At 41.7% G+C, this 22,125-nt stretch overlaps 1 protein-coding gene across 8 annotated transcripts in view; it reads right to left on the reverse strand.

Annotated features, from left to right (window-relative positions):
• The window catches only part of Cpeb3 (cytoplasmic polyadenylation element binding protein 3), a 180,199-nt gene that overhangs the window by 20,760 nt on the left and 137,314 nt on the right, over nt 1–22,125 (reverse strand). For all 8 annotated transcript variants that reach the window (XM_076919705.1, XM_076919747.1, XM_076919738.1 and 5 more), the window contains 2 exons: nt 12,965–13,079; nt 3,910–4,091 (listed from right to left, as the gene is read on the reverse strand). In XM_076919705.1, the coding sequence (XP_076775820.1) occupies nt 3,910–4,091; nt 12,965–13,079 (297 nt within the window). The remainder of the gene's footprint in view (nt 1–3,909; nt 4,092–12,964; nt 13,080–22,125) is intronic.

Below are 22,125 nucleotides of genomic sequence, written 5' to 3' on the forward strand. Positions count from 1 at the left end.
GAACCACCTGTTCTCAAAGATTGTGAAATTAATGGTTGAGTGACAGAAAAGCAAAATGTGAGGGCTACATGATTGACCATTTCAATGAATGTTGGTATTCACATGTTTTGCAGAAATATGTAAGTCTGTAATTCTCTTGGGATGGCTGAAAAAAAAATCTGCCAGGGTAACGTTTCTCCATAAATCACTCCATCTAGAATATTAACCTTAGCAACATAACAATAAACAAATATTGTCAAGAGATATCTTTGCTGAAAATTTCAGTGGACAGGAAAAAGATGCATACTGTATAGATTTCTTCTTACACACCTGCACTGATAAGAGCCGACACCAGCCAGACTCTCAAGGTCCTAGACACTTAATGAACTGTGAACCTGATGGCCAAGCACAGCTGCTTTGTGGCTGGCCTCCATCATTCTTCTCCAGGAGTAAGCAGTGCAAGGGATAAAGGCTGCCAACAGAAAGGGAGTGGCCTTAATGTGCCATGGTTCCACTCAATCTACACTTACACCTTTGCAGACAGCAAAGGAGGTGATGAAGGTCGATGCTATTTGAAACAGTTGGGGCTTAAAGGCAACTCAAGGCTCATAGAGGAAGGAAGGAGAGAGCAGCACCTTAGAATCTGCAATAGCAACACAATGGATTATGGGTAGTGGTGGACACAGGACCATGACTTTTAGCACAAGTTTCAGAAGCTTTACGATGAGATTATTGCTAAAACCCTGGAGGTGTTATTCAGGAAAGATGTCCACACAACAGAGAGACTCCGTAAGGGCACTGTTTAAGGAACGACAACTATGCTTTTATATGGTGAAAACTCTCTGGAAAGCTCAAATTTAAAGTTTAGTAGAAAGATGAGTAGAAATAAAAGTATGGATGAGTCTAAAACACTTGAAGTGACAAGCACTGTGTGCTATGCTCAATGCTAGGACAAGAAGGGACGTAATGAAGAGGAGGACTTTTAATGTTTACAGGTCAACAACAAAAAGGAAGCCCAACTCAAGCTGAATTCAGGTTCCCACTCCTCCCAGTGAAGGAAATGGTCTTCATAAAGGTCAGGGCAAACAAAGACAGGATGAGTGGGGCTCCAAGGGAAGGAAGAGCAATGCAGGGACTCAGCCACTCTTAGTGATTTCCAATGCTCCCACTTGGGTGACTATTGGAGAATAAACACTCCCCCATCCCCATTTACCATCCTCAGAGGCGAATGAAGAAAGCTACTTTCCTACTGATCAGAATCTAATGTTCTCTGGGTAAATTTTATTGCCCAGATTTACCAGTGACAGGTGAGATTACAGTCTGAGTGTAAATGTATCAGACATCCAGATGAACAGGCATAAGCAGGCAGGACCCAGTCAGAGTAGCAGTAGTTAAGAGAACCCTCCAAAAAGCACCATGTGTGAATTCAAAAGAGTTGATTGAAAATCTCAGATTGAACCAAGCAATAGGTCTGCACTGGGGACAAGTCAAAAAGACACTGTGCCTTTCTCTGTGTCTGTGGACCTTAATCCTGTGAGAAGTACTGTTAGGAAGGAAGAAGCTTGGGTACTTGAAAAACCAGGAAAGTTGAATAGTTGTTATTTTTCTGAGCCTCCATGAACTTAGAGTGTTTCTTTCTTTCTTTTTTTTTTTTTTTTTTTTTTTTTGGTTTTTCGAGACAGGGTTTCTCTGTGTAGCCCTGGCTGTCCTGGAACTCACTCTGTAGACCAGGCTGGCCTCGAACTCAGAAATCCACCTGCCTCTGCCTCCCAAGTGCTGGGATTAAAGGTGTGTGCCACCACCGCCCGGCAAGAGTGTTTCAAAATTCTGAAAAATTAGTTTTAATTAACAAAACCCCCTTATTCTCAAGGAGTCCATAGAATTTTTATTCTAATTTGGTCAGATACATGTGCTAACAAGTCATACACCTTGGCATGGTAAGCTGTGCCCACTGGTGCAGTGATGCATGGCTGTTAGAGGAGAGTAAGAAGTACTTTCCGGTTGAATTTAAGGCCCACTGCATAAAATGGAATTCATAACCCATGGCTGAATGAATATTCTGCTAAATAGACAAAGCAATAACTTGTCCTTAAATTCTTATCTTTATATCCACTGAAAAGTGTATCTGCCAGTCCTCATCAGAGAAGCCTCTTTTGCAGTAGATGGCAGTTAATACAGAGACCCATAACTGGGCAGCATGCAGAGAATGAGACTGCCCAGTGCTCAGCTCTAAATGGGACTTCTGTATCACACCCCCAAGCCCCAAAGCTCAGAGATCATCACAGAAGAGGGGCAGAAAGATTGTGCCAGAGCTAGGAGGCATCTGCAGTGAAACTGTAGGTACTGGGCATGTAGGGCCATCGCACACATAAACTCACAGTAGCTGTGACTTACACGTACAAGAGCCACAGGAGATTAAGCCAACCAAAATCCCAAACACGGATGGGGATGAGCCCGACAAGTCCCAGCCCTGGCAGCCGATGACCGCTGGGGAGGGACAGCCAGGAGTTTTTCAGGGACATGGTCTCTGAAAGGCTATCCACGCTGCAGGAGATGGTTCTCCATACATGCACACACATGCAGCACTGAGTGACCTCAATGGGTTTAAAAGCAGAGCACATGAAGTTAGGAGGGGGAAGGGTTAAAAGGGAATAGGAGAGGAATTGGAGGGATGGTGGTGAAAGGTGGGTTTCATAAAAGCATTATTATAATGCATGTAAGTTAAAAAATCTAAATTCATATGAAATCAATCTATTCAGCTACTTTCTCTTAAAAGTCCCTTTTAAAGGCACGGGTACAACTCAGAAGCTCTTAACTGTTACTGTGGATGAACTCAAAGATGAACAGAGCCATGGAGCATGAATTACCTAGGAATCTCAGAAACTATTCAAAATTAAAAGTTCTTTGGTAAAAATGAAAAAAATTAACAAAGAAACCACTACTACTACCTACTTTCAAGGAACCATAGAATATTTATTCTAAGCACTGGCTTTTGTAATTTGATCAGAACACGTGTTAACAAAACAATTTTGCTGAATATGAAAAGTACATCACCAAGGGAAATTTCCACTAAGATGCTAGGACACTGCTACACAAAATCAATCAAAGAGGATGGCAGAGGGTGTGCAAAGCTCCACAGTGGGGTACTTCTTCATTCATTCCAGTCTAGTCAGTGCCTCAAAGATCACCTCGACTGAGAAGCACGAACAGCCACTGTACACTTAGATGCAGACAGTCAAGACATGGTATTCTCCTTTGTGTACTGTAATCAGATACGCTCCTTCCGTCCGCCCAACCTTCCCAACCTTCCCAACAGTGCAGAACTGTCCACAAAGCCAACAGAGCACATCCACTCCCTCTGCACCCCCATGTTCTCTCTTTAGGTCAAAGGAAGTTCACTTAATGCCTGGAACCCAAGTAGTTGACAACAATGAGTGGATGGCAGGTGATATAACATGCATGTGTGTCCTGAGTAGTAAAATTATGTGAACTGGAGAGAAGACTGAAGAAATTGGGTTCCCATGATTGCTACTAAGTGTGATGCTACAATTAAAAAAATGTGGGTTCAAAATTTTATATCTACTTCTAAATATGTCAATTCAAGTTTGTTCTAAGAGCACTTCCTGGGTCCAACAGGTGACTGGCTCTCAGTCTTTATTAAGGCATTACTACTGCTTTATTAAGGCATTGCTACACTAAATTTTGCAGATTTATTTCCATCACCCTGGGGAGAAAAAGAAGCAAGGCAGGAGGTTCATCCATATCTAAAACACTGAGGCTGCTCTCCAGACAACCTTCATGGACTCATAGCCTAATGCCGTTAGAGGTACAGCTACTCTCTTATGAACGCAAAATACTGTCTGCTCCAGGACTGCACAAAACAAACTTCATTCCCTCCCCATAGCTATTCCATCCTGAGTGGTTGCTTACCCGTTTGTCAATGTCGTTGTGTTGAAGCTGCACAAAGCGTGCACTGATGGCTGCAATGTAGCTCTGCTGATTGGAGAACGCAACACGCCCAGCACCTTTCGGGTACTTCAGCTCTGGGTCTGTGTCAATGCCAGCATAGCAAACACCACCATACAAACGGTCCATTATCATTGCCAGTTCAACTGTAAGAAAATAAACATGTCTATGTATAACTCTTTGGAGCTGCTCACCCAGGAAAAGAGGGATCATGCAGTGTAACTACAAAAAGAAAACCCAGGTGAAGGCTTATGAAGAATATCCACATTAGTTTTTCAACTCCAATAGAAGACTGACTCATTGGATAGTTTAAAATAAAATACAAAACAATTTACATGTACATCCACAGGGGAGTATGCAGTCATAACCAAAGCACAGTACTACAGGAACACTGTAGTGGTGACCTGTCCTAAGGTCTGAAGGACCTTCGCCTACTGTCCTGAGCCTGGGAGGGTAAAGCAATTTGTGGCAGCCTCACAAGTTATGGAGAAGCAACTATTACAGAGCCTGAGAATGAACACAGCTTCCGATGCCTCACTACCTTATCAGAGCTGCAGAATCAAGTCCTTACTCTATCTAGAGACAATGTGTCCACAAATGTAAATCCTGGTGTTGATAGGAAATGATAATGAAGAGTAGATTCTATCCCAACTGAGAAGTTTTCACAGCATCTCATGCTGAAGTCTAAATATTAACAGTAGTTAATAAGAATAGCAATGTATAGTCAAGAAACTGTCTCTGAGCTGTTAAAGACACACACCCAGCAATCTTGCTGGAGGTCTAAGTTAATGGTCCAGTCTACAGCCTTGCCATGCTTCTTGCATTGATTTTGGTATGTTTACAAAATGCTTATAGAGAAGTTATTTTGGAATTGAAACATTCCAAAGGTCTGGTATTAAAAAAATCACACCCACCGTCAATCAGGGTACCCCCGAGAGACATGTGGCACTTACCTGTGCTGCCAACTGCCTGAAGGTAACTGGTTACTTGAAAGCACCATCTCTGGCTATGGCCATTCCTTCCAGGCCACAGTCTAAATCCAAAGACTCAGGCCTACCCCCTTGGAAGTGACCTAAACCCATTTTCCTTCAAAACCTACATATGGCATTTGAAAAGGAAAAAACAGGGAAAAACAGACAATGACCAGAGCCAATGCTGCAAAACACCACCACATTCTGCTGGTGGGGTTGGACAAGGGTTCTGTGGGTCCAATCACAGTGTGTTAGGTCACCCCTGAGTTCTTCAAACAGATGTAAAACCAATTCATTCTGGCATAATGAGGTTGCAAAGGCAGTAAGAAAACTGTCAGAAAGACTGCCATCGAACTTCAAATTTCTCTGTATACTAACATTGTATAGTGCCTAACATTGATTATTTTCCTAAATGCCCACTTTTATTTTTTAAAGGAAGAATGACTTATAACAAAGCAATAAGTTTCCAGTGAGAAAGTGAGCTAGCAGCAGCTAACCCAAGAGTAAGTGGTATGGAAGGCCAAGCAGCACAAAACCCTCCCAACTGTCCCATGATTGTCAGTCACTGAGTCCCAACCGCTGGGAGCACCGCAGGTTAAAGCCAAGTGGATTTTATTGCAGCTTCCAGACAGGACCTCGAATACCATTCCCTTGCACAATGCAACAAGAACTGCACCTGTACCCTGAATATCAGAGGTCAGTGGTTCCTCACACTTCATCTTCTGATGGCATAAGCTTGTCCTCACATGGACGATGGTATTCTGAACAGAAAGCAGGCTACTGAAGGGAGGGCTGTAAATCATATCCATTAATGAGTTTCTCTTGGAGACATAAGTAATATCAAGGCCCAGGTAATTAGATACTAATTTTCCAAAGACAAGGTATGCTCTGGAATAGGAAAGAGAGAAAATACTCTAGTGGCCAGGCAAAGAAAGCCAGAAAGGAATCAAACAGCATTGTCTTCCACACTAAGGACTCAAAGGGTACCCGAAGTACGAAGGGAGCAGCTGGAAGGGGAAGCTGTGCTTAGAGAGGAGTTAGAGTTTCGTTCGGCATGCATATCTATACTGCAGCAGTCTCCAAAAGAGTTCAGGAATCCTGATTCCAGAAGGCTCTTTCCATAAGCATAAACATCCCATTACTTTGTGACTCTTTCAGTTGAAAGTCATCTTCATGTGCCAAAGACTAGGTCATGACTGACACTACGGGCAGTTAACTACTTCTGATAAGAAGCAGGGACTCTCACTCAATTATGCTTTTACAAAAATTATCTAAAGATAATTTCCATTCATGAACTATACAGTCATTTTGTGTGTGTGTGCACATATGTGAGGACAGTAGAGGTTAACCTCAGGTGCCATTCCTCTGGAGCTCTCCAGAGGTTTGGAGTGGTTTCTTACTGGGCCTTAAAGCTTGCCTGTTAGGCTGGCTGACTGGCTGGCCACTGAGCCTCAAAGATCCTCCTAGCAGTGCCTCCTCACTGCTGAGACGGTAAGCCTGTAAGCCTGTAAGCTTCCATTACTGTGCTCCGTTATCACTTGCTTATGTGGGTTCTGGGGATCAAAATCTTGCTTACGGATTAAGCTTTCTCTTGAGTTCTACAGTATTTTCTTGGTCATCAAAAAGTCTCCAGATATTTGAGCAATAATGTTTTGCTGATGTGAAAGGCAATTTGTTAAAAGGCTAAAAAAATTACAAAGAATAAACAAACCCAAAGTGGCTAAAGAAAGAGTTTTGGTCTTTTTCTTGAGGAAACCGACAAATTTTCATTTAATTCATGGATTTTTGGGGGCAGGGGCAGTAAAAAACTTTTTGTTGTTCTCACATAGCCCAGGCTGGCTTCAAACTCTCTGTGTAGCTAAGGATGACCTTAAATTTGTTATCCTCCTGCCTCTACTTCTTAAGTACTAAGATCACAAGTATGTGCCATCACACCTAGCTTTAGTGGTCCCGAGGCCTGAACTCAGGGCTCATGCATGCTACACAAGCCCTCCATGTCTATATTTCAACTGCAGCAAGTCTATGCTATGATCACCTTTGAAGGTAAAAATAAAAAGCAAACAACTGTTTACAACTGATCCTTTACTCATCCCATAAGTCTTCCTGAACTCATACTATGCTTAAAAGCTAGAATGGTGTCCCTTAAATATTAACTAGGGTTCCAATATTTAAAAAAGTAGTCTTACCTTTTCAATAAGTAATCCCTTTTCAATAATTTTAATAATAAAAGACAGCAGAAAGAGAAACTCCATCTTGTAAGGGATGGGGGACTAAGAGAAGCAGAGTAAGCTTTTCTTAAGCTCTACAAATCTCCATCTGCAAGTTCCCCATTTTTATTATTTATTTTTATCTGTATATGTTCACGTGTCTGCAGAGACTGGATGAAGGTGTTCAAACCCTTAGATCTGGAATTACTAGGCATCTGGGAGCCACCCAGTATGGGCGCTGGAACTTGAACTCTGGTCTTCATGAGTGAACAGCAAGTGTTCTTAAGTGCTCCAAGTTTTTCATTTTTTTTTTTTAAATAGAGGATGTAAGTTTACCAGCAAATGTTGCAACATACAACTACTTTAGAGGCTGGGTTTAGAAGTTTCTCTACAGTGAATACCATTGGTGAATACAGGAGAGTCCCACAAATGCCCCTTTCTTCTGAAGAGAAGAAAGCAAGGATGAAAAGATAGGCTGCCATTTTGACTTTCTAGAAGGGAGAGAGAAAGTCAAGACAATCAGTAATTGTCTAAACAATTAAATCTTCATGGATTCTTCCATCTTTGTTTGCCGTAAAACTGAGTCCTCAATCAAGGGTATGTCCTATTGAGTAAGCCTATGACAGTGAATCCTCAGCCTAAATCTCCTTCAGTAGAGAGAGTGGATAGGACAATTCCCTGCAGCACAGTAAGAAACATTAACCCAAGGAAGATGAAGGCTCAAGAGCTGGGCATACAGATGAAGGAGTGTGGGGTCCACATGGAGGTCATGTAGGCAACAGTGAAGAGTCTACAAGCAAGTGCCTCAACACCACTTCTGACCACTCCCAGTGTTCTCAGAGTCTGCCTAGTTACCACAAAAGTGAGAAGCTGGAAGGATTCACAGATGTGCGCAAGGGCACACTGTATTTCAGGCCACATGCTTGTATCACTTCACGATAGCTTCCATAGTATCCATAAGAACACTGTCAGCACATGTGTTCCCGTGCTGGTCCCACACTGAGCCTCATCGTGCCACACACCAGAGAGGGAATCAGAAGTAATGTGGCTGTGGGAAGCATACAGTATTCTCATGACTTCCAAAGTTGAATCTGAACCTGTTAGAGTTCCCTGGACCAGCTCCTGATTCTTTAGAGATAAGAAAAAAACTTCAGTTCACCAGAAAGGAAGTCTTGATGATTCTCCCCACTCTACCTCAGGGTTCTGCTCCTCTTGTTTAACTGCTTTTCAAAGCCAGCCTGAAGGCAGTAGCTAAGACAGGGACACTGAGAACCAAGTAGGGCGGCAGAGGAACGAGTCCCCATGAATCCAGAAGTTCGTTTTTTCTCTTTGGAGATAAACATAAAATGGGCAGGTACAAGCCCCTCAGGATGACAAGGCAGTCCTAGCTTCTGAAAGGAAGGAGGATGAGCGTTCTAGGCTTCCCACAATGCTTATGCTGATTCACAAGGAGTCAAGAGGAGGCATGCTCACAGACTTCCATTCTGTCAGACGAGCCAGAAAATGTTTTAAAATGGGTGGCATCAAAGCACCAAGCCAGAAAGGGAACTTTGATTTAAGTTCATTAAATCAAACTGGTACCAAACTTCTCTTTTAACTAGACACCCTCTCAGATCTCCACTGGAAAAAACAGTTTCCATTAGCACAGGGCCTGGAGCTGAAGCACAGAGCCTAGAAGGACTTCTCACTCTACTTGAATAATGTCTCCTCCTTTCTAAAATGCAAATTCTGCTGCTTACAACCCCTCAAGGTCATCATAAATACTAACCATGAATGAGCCAGCTCCAAGCACAAGCTGAGAACATAGTGGCACCTGACTGCTTCATTTTGTTCCCTCCCTGCTTGCAAATCTTTGCTTTGAATTAAGCTGGCTTCCTCTCTGCTCTATAAACATCAATTCATCCCAGCCTGACTTTGGCTTTCTGCTGGCTCAGTCTGCCATGGATCTGACAATGTTTGACAGGCTCCATGGGCAAAGGTTTGTTTGGGAAGAAGTGGGTGGGACACATACCAGCGTTGCAAAGTCCTAAGCTCTTCAAGCACTTAAAACCTACAGTTTATTTGGGTCACTTCAGACTGAACTTGGGACTGGATGAGAAAAGTGTCTACTGCTGAGAAACTTGATAGTCAGCAATTTTTGTCACCTACCACTTTAGAAAAGAAAGGGACACGGTTACAACAACATTTCCTATTCACAAATCAGAATGCAACGCCCAGTTCATGTGAACTACCAGAATGTTTGTATAAAATCTCTGAAGCAAATGGTCCTGAGAAACACCGAGATGTAGATTCTCCCCGGCTTTTATCTGGACATAAAAGCCATCATAGGGCACTGGGGTTAGGGAGAAGGCAAAGAAGGAAACTTTAGGATCTGCCATGGACTATTGGCAGGGTAAACAAGAAAGGAAAGAGAATTACCAGAGCAACGGTTAAGAACAGAGAAGCAACAACAGAAGCGATAACAGGCTCTAGGAGCTCAGTAGTCTCTCAAGGTGAAGCTGCTCTTGAAAGGCCAAGTCTGAGCAAATGCTGGAAGGAAGTCATCAAGTGAAGAACGCGGTTCGAACGCAGAGACTCCAGAGCTTAGCTGATTTACTGTCTGAGTGAAGAGGTGTGGAGAGGGCCTAACGCCACAGGGCTTTTCCTGTGTGGGCATTCAGGAAGAGATGGTGCTCCTATCACTTGGACAAAGGTCAGCATACAGTTGTCTCTGTAGCCTGCAGAAAAGTTCTTTTGTAGGCTCTCTAAAGAATATGCAAACTTTAGCCACATGAGGGCAGGATGAACCTACTTAACAGCTTTCCCTCCCCTCAAGGTGAATGGGGTGAAAGTCAGGAGACATCCAGACCTAAGAAACACCAGATTTGGGGCAAGTCATTCTTAGCTTGCTGTTGTTACTCAGAGGAGTGATAGAAAGGGGGCAGGAGATGGCAGCGAAGTGCATGGTCCAATCTCTACCCACAACTGGGGGATAAGAAGTCTTATCCAGATATGATCTTCATTGGGTTTCTTCACGTTCAGGTTAGTTTCTCTAGGCCTGTGATTTCCTCTACCAACCTGAATTTTAAAAAGGAAGTTTGATTTGGGTATGATAGTTTAGCTCTGGTAGGAGAATTATGAGTTTGGTGACACATAATCACCAGAGTGAGACCCTGTCTCAAAAAAAAAAAAAAAAAAAAAAAAAAAAGAAGATTTTGTCAAAGAGTAGGAATGTTTAATTTGATGGCTACCCCAAGCCCATCAGGACAGCACTTGCTTCTTTAGAGGCGTTTCTATTAGGGTAGATACAGGCTAAATTTAGAAAACCTATTAGTGAACATGGTCCTATCTTACAATGTCAAAAGTAAAACAAACAAAAACCTCAAAGGAGCTAAAAGGATAACGTAGGTACTAACATTCCAATCACTCTGATGTGCTAAAGGACAATTTTTGGCCAAGGATAAAGTGAAATTTATCCCAACAGCCAAAGCCTGACCTATTGAGTGAGGCCCAAGGAAGAACTTAAAATCCATCATAAAGAAAGCACATATGGTTGGAGCTGGCTCAGGGGTCAGAAGCATTGGCTGCATTTGCAGAGGACCTGGGTTTGCTTTCCCAGCACCCATGTCACAGGACTCACAAGCTCCTATGACTCCAGCCCTGCCCTCCAGCCTCCACAGACCCCTGTATGCTGCACATAAATTATGGCAGGCACAATAAACAATCAAAATATCTTTTTTAAAAAAGTCCTATATTTCAAGATCAAATTTCAAAAGAATATATATAATTTAGTGTTCAACTGTCAATATGACTCCTGTATTCTGCTCTGAAAACTTTGGTTTCCTATATAAAATTTCCTATGCAGCTAAGGACAACACTGAACTCTTGCTCCTCCTGCCTGATTACAGAGATGAACCACCATGCCAGCTCATAAGCTAGTGTCATTTTTGCCTGATTCTAGAACTTGCAGCATCTTGCTCAGGGTGAACATCAGATATAATGTAGCTTATACACTGCACTTCTAGTGACTTAAAGACAGGGCCTGACTAGTTAAAAGCCAGTTGTATTATTTTATGGTTGCGGGACATTAGTTTTAGACAGGTCTTACTGTGTACTAACCTGGAACTCAGGAGACCTGTCTTCTTCTGCTTAGGGTTTCAGGTGTGCGACCCTATGTCCAGTTGCAGGACTTTTAAAGATTCTCATGTGGAAAGAGTGCAGGGGTCAAACTTTAAAACACCTCCCACTGCACTGTAGTTACTGCAGTGGATAGCAGTGCCTATCCAACCGTAAAAGCCATGTGCACTGAGATATCAGTGAGGGTTCCTGTCCTTCTCCAGCCTAGCACAGCGACAGCCACAGTGTTGCGAGTGTCCCACTGCACCCCCATTCACATCGCCTGTTCCTGCAAACATATAGCTAGCTCAAACCAAAAGGCTCTACGTTTGTTTCAGTACCATTGTTCCCAGTGAGGCGGCCCTTCCTAGATTTTATCGTGTGGTGTCGGCTAAGGAAGAGGGCTCTTGTTGCTCTGCTTTCTTTCTTTTGTTACAGTTTTTCATTAGAAGAAAAAATGGACCCAGAAATCTCTGACTTTTAGAAATAATGTAAAATTACCATAATCCCAATATTTTAAAAGTTCTTCAGAAAAGAATTATGGTTATATCCCATTTGTTTTTTTGACACAGGGGCTAACTAGGTGAGGCCAAAACTCAAAGTCTCCCTGCTTCAAACTCTTAGTGCTAGAGTTATGAGTGTGAGCCGTCAAATTTAGGAAGATATCTTTATAGAGTTGTAAAGGTTTTTTTTTGTTTTGTTTTGTTTTTTTTTAATATTTTTAATGTGTAGACTGGAGTTAGAATTCAAATAATGTTGGGAATCCTTCAAAATTTTCTGTGTAACCCAGGCTGGCTTTGTATTCACTCAGTAAGTGGTAGCTCAGGCAAGATTCAGATTTGAAAAGCATCTTATGTCAGGCTCCAGAGTGCTTGGCTGACAGGTGTGTGTCACTACTCATGTCTTGTCTTCAGGCTTAAACACTGAAGCATCAGCTCAATACCACCTCACCTCACGTCTCTAGGTCATTAGGACTCAGCTTACCCTCAGCAGCACAACTGTTTTATCCTTGGAAACAAAACAGCAGCAACAACAGAGTTGGGACAGGCCTGCAATCTCAGCCACTTGAAAGGTTAAGGCAGAAGGATTCCCAGGCCTGCCTGGTCTACACAGTGAGTCCCAGGCCACCCTGGCAACTTTGTGAAACTGTCAGGATAAATACAGAAGGTGGGCTGAGGATATGAATACTTGTCTAGTTGTATGAAGTCCTGGGTTCAATCCCCAGTACTGCACCAAAAACCCACCACAAAACAAGAGCTTCTCCAAACTCATAATTAAAGAATGCCTCAATATATGATTCATTTCTGGAAATCATAAGAACTAATCAGGTCCCGCCTTGCTGGGGAGGCTCAGAAGTACAGTTTGATTCCCAGGTACGATCCCCAGGCGTAGCTTGGCTTCTGACTGCCAAGGCACCCAGACACATGGGCAAACTTCTGACAGGATGACTGTCATCTGTATCAACACTACCTGGCATGATCGTGCACACTGACAGGTATTATTTTAAACATGTGGGTAAAAAGGAAAGAACTAAATAGACCTCACCCTTTCCACAGAATGGTTTAATGAAATCCCACACCATAAGAATATACAGCATTTTGGGGGAAATTCTTAACCATAAAGACATCGCTCTGTGAAATGCCATAGCAGACTTCCATTTGGAGGCTGTGGATGGCTGACTGGAAAGCCAGAGCTAAGGCATTGGGGACTCAGCGCTTTTGCTGTGCTGTTTCTATTTCCACTCACCAGCTCGAAGGGGTCGTGGAACTCCCCCAACAAAGATAGTTTTTCTGGGGTCCAAAGGCTGAGAGCCATCCATTACAAAGTCACTGTCACTTAGGTTCCACGGTCGGATTTGCACCTGAAAAAAAGGCGTTTACTTGGTCCTTACTTCATTTCCATCAACCCCAAATGAGAATAAGATGACTCAAGACACACCCACTGTTTGTGCATTTTTACAATATCCAAGTCCCAAACAAAACCAAGTGAATTACTTAATAGGGGCTGCATGAAGTGTCGTTTAGTCTTGGAGAAGCCACTCAACGCTCCAGACACATATCATGAACCCTGCACAAACCACCCGTGTCATTAAAGGCAGTCTTCAGCAGATTCTGAGGTTTGAATCCAGTTCATCTGAATACATCACAGACTGTTGATAACCATTTATCTTTTTGTAATGAATCCAGCTAAAAGGAACAGAAACATTAGGATGATTTTCTAAGAATTATCTACTTGCCTGAATTTTCAATTCTCATCACCACCTCTAGTTAAAATATTTACCTTTCAAACAATATGACATAACACAGATTAACACTCAAGTTAGCAAACAATTATAGAGATAGCAGACACTGACACTTAGAGAACAGTGTTTAACTTGATTATTAAACTGATTTTTCTAAACAAGGTTCGTTAAATAAAGGCAAATGTTGTGTGTGTATGAGCACACATTCAAGAGACAAAGATGGACACACATACAGAGTGGGAGGAGAGGAGAGAGACAGAGAAAGAGATGGGGGACACAGAGGGAGAAGAGAGCTGTTGTTGTTGCCAGAGTTGGCTTTCTCTTTTTTTACTATGTCAGTTCTAAGGTAGGAGATGCTGTGGCAAGCACCTTTAACTGCTGTGCCATCTCACCAACCCATAAAAGTTTAAAGAATATTAAAAGAAACCATTACAGCTTATTTTCTTTTCTAAATTTCTTAAAAACTTTCTTATTCAAGCATTATTATTTGTGTGTAAGTGGTGTATGTGTATACATGTATAGGCATGTATGCCAGATGTTTGTGTGTGTGGTGTATGTGTATACATGTATAGGCATGCATGCCAGGTGTTTGTGTGTGCGGTGTGTGTATTCATGCATAGGCGCATACCATATGTTTGTGTATGTGGTGTATGTGTATTCATGCATAGGCATGCATACCAGATGTTTGTGTGTATGGTGTATGTGTATACATGTATAGGCATGCATGCCAGATGTTTGCGTGTGTGGTGTATGTGTATTCATGCCCAGGCATGCATACCAGATGTTTGTGTGTGTGTATACATGTATAGGCATGCATACCAGATGTTTGTGTGTGTAGTGTGTGTGTATTTATGCACAGGCATGCATACCAGATGTGTGTGTGTGTGGTGTGTGTATTCACACATAGGCATGCATGCCAGATGTTTGTGTGTGGTGTGTGTGTGTGTATTCATGCACAGGCATGAATACCAGATATGTGTGTATGTGGTGTGTATATTCATGCACAGGCATGTAGAAGTCAGAGGACAATTTTTGGTATCAGTTCTCTCCTTCCAGATTTCTATGGGTTCTGAGGATAGACATCAGGCCATGAGGCTTGCATTCTGTATTGTCAGACAACAAGCACCTTCACCTATTGACCACTTCAGTACCTGCCCACAGTATTTCTTTTTATTTGGATTCTTAATTTGCTGCACACAATTTGTACTATTTTATCATACACTAAGAGATGAAGGATCTTATCAGCTTACCCTTAAAGCAAATTTCTTTTAATCATGACAAGATTACAAAGAACAGTTTAAAACAAAGCAAAAGCAATGCTACCCTTTCTACCCTAGAAGGTAAGGGCGACACTGTCCCTAGTGGGTTTAGTCGGCAAGTGGGTGGCCACTGGGGACCAGCTGGGAGAAGCTACCTGGTGTTTGCCCTTACGGAATTAATGCCTATCCTCTGTCCCTCTTAGGTTAAGACAGGATAGAAACAGGTGAATTTTCATATTTAATACTCACAGAATTTATCTCTGGTCTCAGTGGACTGGCTCAGCATGCCTGGCAGTCCTGCCTTGCCAAACTCTGCTCTTGTCTGCCCCCAGCTTTTCTAAAACTGGTACTGCCCCTTAGAAAACTCCACACAGCCCTTCAAGTCACTCCAGCCTCGGCTTTGTTTTTTTTTTTTTTTTTAAACTTTTATTATACTGTTTCTTTTACTAGAAAGCAAAAAACCACAAAACTTTCAATTCTTCCTTGACTCTGCAAACATAAGCCTGCTAGCCATTCTGTTAGCGCTACAGAATGTGATCCAGCTTTACTGTACAAGAAAACCCAGTGTCATTTCTGTAAGATGTGCTTAGCTGGGCTAAATGACGGCTTCCTTGAGATTTCCCACCAAAGGTGGTTTCATGCCTTCATGAGAGGCCATCACTAATTTTTAATTATAAACACAATAATTTCCTGATATTGGAGGGATAAAGGTTCTAGTGCTACCAGTTAAAGAAGAGGGATGTACTCCTTGCACAGAACCCCTCTTCCATCCTGACTTCTAACAAAACTGTTATGCAACTTACAAACTCACACACTGTTAGCTGACGTTGGTCATGGTCACTATCCCCCCAACCCTCTTGGTACTTCAGTTGTAGCCTTGATGTATTGCTCAGAGTAGTCTCAAAAACTCCTGGGCTCAAACACATCCCAGCCTCAACTCCCCATCTAGCTAAGACGTTGTGCACTACTGAATCCAGCTGGTAACATGTCACTTCGTTTCAAAATGAAAATAAGTCCCATAATGTTTCCATAGAGATCTAGTTGGTTTCGTCTCATAAACATTACAGGAAACACATTGCACCTTCTATAATAAATATATGCTTTGGTTGATCAAAGGAATACTGCAAAAGACCTAGAACCTTGCTGTGGATAGCTTCCGACACCGATGGTCTTCCTTCCACCACTACTTGCTCCACCCTCTACTTCATCATCTCTCACACAACTCCATTTCTTTGCTCTATTCTTGGCTTTACAGCTTAAGACACAGTGCTGATCAAACCCATTCACGAAACCCACACCTCCCAGCTGCTGCCAGGCAAACAGCTGCTCAGAGCTGGCGCCCTGCAGAACTAAAGAGAAGTCGACACAGGCCAGCATCAGCACACCCTTTGCATTAGCAGAGTAATGTGGAGTGGACTGAGACTTTCCCTCTCACAATGAAATACAAGCTGTTCCCACACAACTCTGCCTCCCTGAGAGCGGCAATGATCAATAAGCATTTACAAGAAAAAATTACAAAACGTATTTTCCTTTAGTTTCTTTTTTGAATTATGCATTCCTATGAAAGCTTTCCTGAGGACCATGAAATCTATGCTTGGCTGAACTAAACTATGTGTCTTCTAAATTCTTATCTTCTGAATCAGTAATCTGTTTTACACAAAGCTTGCTGGTAAAAACATTTATTTATGCCACAGAGTAACTTTGAAGGAATGTAACACTAATAAAACCCACAGTTATTGGTAAAAGTGTGAATTGCCCCTTCTGAGGTCTCCCAATGTGTCTTCTACAAAATGCATGTCCCTGGGGTTGCTGTGTCAGACAAGTGCTATTTGGGAAAGCTTCATGGAGTTTCAGGGCATTCATTGATGTACTTAATCAAAAACTCTAAGGAAGTCTACAGGCAAGAAATCTGTTCAACATTGAGAAACACAGCATATCCCAAGTTATTTCTATGCAGTTTTTAAATATAACACCTACTAATGTTCACATTTGGACATCACTGTCCTACGCCAAAGTACACTACTGAGTGATAAACTGTTATTGTTTTGAAAAGGTTACTTCTACAGAAATTAACTTTAAGTAGTTAAGAATAAATTTAATATTAGCAAATTAGTTAATATATTTAAATATTAGACAGCTGTCTAGAGAATTGAAACTTCTCAGACTAACCTTCATTAAATATGTTAGCAAATTAGTTTGGTTATATTTACTATCAATAAAGAATAAAATACTAAGTATGGATCTAAATTAAGAACTAAAATTTTATTAACTTAAAACTAAAGGTGATTAACAGAATTAAGAGCAAGCCAACTACTAAGAAAAACATTAAGAAATGTAACACGGCCCACTTGTTTAGACTGAAGGCATATAAAAAAATCACTAGCTAAAAAGAGTTCAATGAAAATTAACAAAAATTTCCAAATTAAAATATAAATATACATTTTTGTTCTATTTTAAATCACAGAATAAAAGAAAACACAATGGCCTTGCACAGTGGCCCAGGCCTTTAATCCCAGCACTTGGGAGGAAGAGGAGGCAAAGAAAGCTCTGACGTTTGAACCTAGTGGGCTACACAGAGTTCCAGGACAGCCAGGGCTGCATGCATAGAGAAACCGGGTCTTGAAAAAAAGAAAGAGAGAGAGAGAGAGAGAGAGAGAGAGAGAGAGAGAGAGAGAGAGAGAGAGAAGAGAAGGGAAGGGAAGAAAAAAACAGAAAAGGGCTTCAAGTCTTTTGTTTTGGGGTGTGTGTGTGTGTGTGTTTCTCTGTGTGTCTGTGTGTGTGTTAAAACATCATTTAGCCTTCCTACAATTCTAGAATTCTCTATTTAGACTCAAGTTAGTGTTTTGATATCATAGATCACTAATTCTGACACTCATTTGGAACACCTTGCTTTATACTTCCATCCTCCTCGTTCCCACTGTAGGTTACAAATGCCCACCACACAAATATCCTACTGCAAGGTATCTTGTTCCATCTGTTTTTCCTGAAGGAAATCAAAAGTCAGCACTGCAGTTCCATGGTCAGCTCAGGTGCCAGAGCTGATACTTCCTCCCCAGCCATCTGGCTATTACTTCTCTCCTACAAAACTCAGAGCTGAGACACTGTCAAGTCTAACACCCTTTCTGATTTCCTGGGTTTGTTGTTGTTGTTGTTGTTTGTTTTTCCACATACCCTTCAAGTTCCGACTCTTCAAGAAAAAACTATTTTTCTCCCCCTAATCCTACAATCCTTTCATTTTACATGAAACAGAACAATAGTGCAGAACCATCAGGAATGCTCTCCACAGCAAGTGGCAGCATCCCAACTCATCCTCCCAGCCAGGATGAGTCAGCTAAACCAAGTCCCCTGACATATAGCTGTAACGGGTCAGTTGAAGTGATGGACTCCGACCCATGTCAGCTGTCAGCAATTCTATTTTAAGTAACACAGCCCTCACCAAATCACTAAGTGTGACAGCAGAAACAGAAAGAGCCAGCAGAAGCAGAAAGAGTTTATAGCTTGTAAAGTATCTTTGCCTCTTTCATGGTATAAGGACTCTTTTTATATTAAACACAGAAACTAACAGCCATAGCAACAGTATTTGGGGATTAAACTTTTCAAAGCACATACATATTTGGTATTTCATTTTGAGCTAATTTTCATTTCTCAGATAGCAATAAACAAATCAGCCAATTTCCAGGAGTAGATGCCATCTATTATTTTCAAGTGTTCTTCTCTACCAGTGGTGACAACCCTGGTAACTCTCAGGAGAAGCAGAAAGAATAGAACCTGACAGATGATCAGTCCTTGGCTTTGGTAAGAGTTCTGTATCCTACATAGCTCTGGGGCCACAGGCCCAAAGCTGTAACTCGAACCCTCTAACCCAGCTGCTCTCAACTTATGGGTTACAACCCCTTTGGGCGTGGAATGACCCTTTCACAGGGGTCACCTAAGACCATTGGAGAACACAGATGTTTACATTATGATTCATAACAGTAGCAAGATCACAGCTATGAAGCAGCAAACGTGAGGAACTGTATTAAAGGGTCGCAGCATTAGGAAGGCCGAGAACCACTGCTCTAACTGATCCTCAGACAACAAAAGAGCTGAAATTCTTTCTAGACAGGTAGCAAAAAATAATAGTGGTAAATTCTGTCCTGTGCTTCCTGTGCTCCAGGTGTCTCACCAAGCTTAGTCCAGGTACAGTTAGGTAAGCAAGCCCTGCAACCTGCTCTCAGTTCAATGCCTACTCCATGCACAGCTTCACAGCCCCTCAGGGGCCGTCAGCTACTAACGAAGCATGGCATTTTGTGTACGATTTCATCGGGGTGCTTAGCAAAAAAAAAAAAAAAAAAAAAAAAAAAAAAAAAAAAAAAAAAAGAGAGAGAGAGAGAGAGAGAGAGAGAATGAACAAATGATACTACAGAAAGGTTATGTAATGTACACCCATGCACTACTTGAGTTAGTAAATCATTGATTAAATGCTACAGTCAGAAGAAGCAAACGAACACTTTCCTGTAAAGAAAGCTGACTGAGTCATAACATCTGCACATTCTTCTCCATCCAGGACTCCCAATCTCAATTATTCCCTACAACATCTCTCTTAGAGTCCCTGCAGCTCCTCAGTTCACTTTCCTGTCACACACCTATTTCCCACTGTTACAGCTAAGGCTCTCTGAGGCTAAGCTCATACATCTGTGTGGGGCCCAACTGCCCAGTAAAGCGTCCAGCTTTAATGAACTCTATGTGCAGATTTGAGGAATAATGGGTACTCTTTCCTCTGCACCCCTTTTTTGATAGAGTCTCACTGTGCAGCCCACTCTATTCTCAACCTCGAGACCTTCTTGGTCTGGCCTCCCAAGTACTGGGATTACGGGCAGGTCCCACCACACCAGCCTGGCTACTGCTCTTCTATAGCTCCTAGAACATGCTACTCATTCAACTTCCAGGGGCGTGGGGAATACACTGTGTTGGTTACCAGTGGGTACTCTAGGGCTTGGCCTACTCTCTGTACCCACTTTTGATGTCACTAAGTCATAGGTTAATCATGTAATTGGAATGACTTTGGTTCATCATCACCAATGTCACTTAGAAAACATGACAGCTGATTGGGATTTGAAACCACTAGCACTTTTCACACCCGAGTGCATGTCTGAGCTATACATTTTCTTTTCTTTTGTTCCCCAAGATGGTACAAACTTTAGTATGAATTAATTTTTTGGGGGGTTAAGATGATAAAACCCTTTTAAAAATATTTACTTATTTATTTATTTACTATGTGTGTTTTCTTACATGTATGTGTACTGTGTGCATGTGGATGGTGCAGAGGGCAGAAGGCAGCATCGGATGCCCTGAAACTGAAGTTACAGATGGTTGTGAGTTACCATGTTGGTGCTAGGAATTGAACCCTAGTCCTCTGCAAGAGCAGCCAGTCCTCTTAACTACTGAGCCATCTCTCCAGCCCCTAGGTGACTTTTTAAAAGCATATGAATTCCTTGTAAATTAATACTAAGACAAAGTAAGAGAAAATATGTCCTATGTATTTTCTATAGTCACATTTAACCTTACTATAATTACATACAATAAAAATTACTTAAACCTGTGGGACCAATCATCTAACAACCATGAAAATTAAGCCATTTCAAGACTGAAGTCCAGGCTTATCTGAGTCCACATTAATTATATTGCAAACCTGTGAGCTTTCCTGTCCTTTAGGCCATTGGCTGGAGCCACAGCTTCCTGGGGGGCTGAAAATGCATTTCTACTAGTAAGCAACCACTTCCTTCTCTGCAAACTCAAAGCTGCCTATCCTCTATACATTAGGAATGACCAGGAGTGGCTGAAGGCTCAGTAGTAGAGAACTTGCCTCGAATGACCATGCGTGGTCTTCCATGCATGCGCCAGCACCACCAGAAAGAAAAAAAGAAATGACTAATAGATTCTTCCTTGATCTACTGACAAAGCAGTCTCTTCCCGCCCTTCTCTCCCCACTGACTGACCAGTGGAACTAGCTCTGTTATTTGGCTACTTTAAATTCCAGATTCATGCCTCAAACAATTTTGTATCCAAGCAAAACAATTTGGTCCGATGTCTCCACACACGTGTATTTACAGCTCCACGGTACTAAAAAGGGATGGTTGTTAATAGTTTAGAGGAATTCACAGAGTCTGGAGAAGCAATGGCTCAGTGGTTAAGAGCATTTGCTGCACTGGCAGAATTTGGCTGAATGTGATTCCCAGCATCCACAGCAGACAGCCATCAACTACCTACAGTACCAGGGTATATGATGCCTCTTTTGAACTTAAAAGGGCACTACACTTATGCTACTCACAGATAGCATACATACACATAGTTAAAAATTAAAATTAAAACAAAATAAAACAAACCAAAACCAAATCAGGTTATTCAGTTTTTCCTGGGAGGAAACCTATTGCTTGATAGGGTTTCAGATAATTAATTTCACAGGGATTTATACAAGTACTATGTCCAAAGCAGGGCTATAAAATGCAGGGTTAGAGAATATTTTATAAAATTATACAAATTTTTTTTTATATTGTAAGATGCTTTTACAGCCTGAATAAAATCAATGTTTCTTGAATATTTGGGGGGGGGGGGATATAGGACTTTTAATTAAAGGAGAAACTTAATATAAAATGCACAATGGTGACTTTCAAGATGGTTGTCAACTGGACATGTGTTCTTTAGAATACACATGGGTAATCACGGAATGTAGTCCCTGAAGGAAAGCATTGGCTGTCTTGTTCACTGGTCTCTATATGGCACCCTGGCTACCCAGACCTGCCACTTTATCTTCATGGAACAGGGCACAGAGTATCCAAAGGCTCAAGCTCTAAGAAGCTCTGGATCCACTTGCAAGTTCATAGACTAAGAGTAAGAGAGGAGCTACCATACTCTTATTTCAGACAAGGAATTCCTTCTTTGGTAAACTCTTGGAAGAAGGTGCCCAAATCATGATCAAGATTTAGAATTCAAAGAACAAATAAGGAAATTGAGGTAAAAACTTTTAATGACTTCCTAGGTGGCACATGACAATATAACTTACCCAAGGATTCTAAGATGGATTTACAAACCCAGATTTAATTGAGCTAAGCCAAAACTAAAGTTTGGACTCAGCAGGCAGCATGTGGAGAATGACATGGTCTTAGTAGATACACCATGAGCAGAGAGACGAGGCAGTCAGTCCACATGCCCCACAACAGCTTCTACTTATTTTTCCCAGTTTAATCTTTGGAAAGATTTTGCTTGTTCATGTGTTTGTTTTGATAGCTGCTAGAGTAAGTATAATTTGTTATTAGACAGTAAAATAATCAGTGAAAAGTCCATAGCATTTGAGAAAGGTTTTTGAAGTAAGGGTAGGAATTTGACCTTGTGACAGAAACAAAAATATTTCAGTTTGATTAAAATAT

Source organism: Arvicanthis niloticus, chromosome 1 (genome assembly GCF_011762505.2).
Source record: "Arvicanthis niloticus isolate mArvNil1 chromosome 1, mArvNil1.pat.X, whole genome shotgun sequence".
NCBI classification, from domain to species: Eukaryota; Metazoa; Chordata; class Mammalia; order Rodentia; family Muridae; genus Arvicanthis; species Arvicanthis niloticus.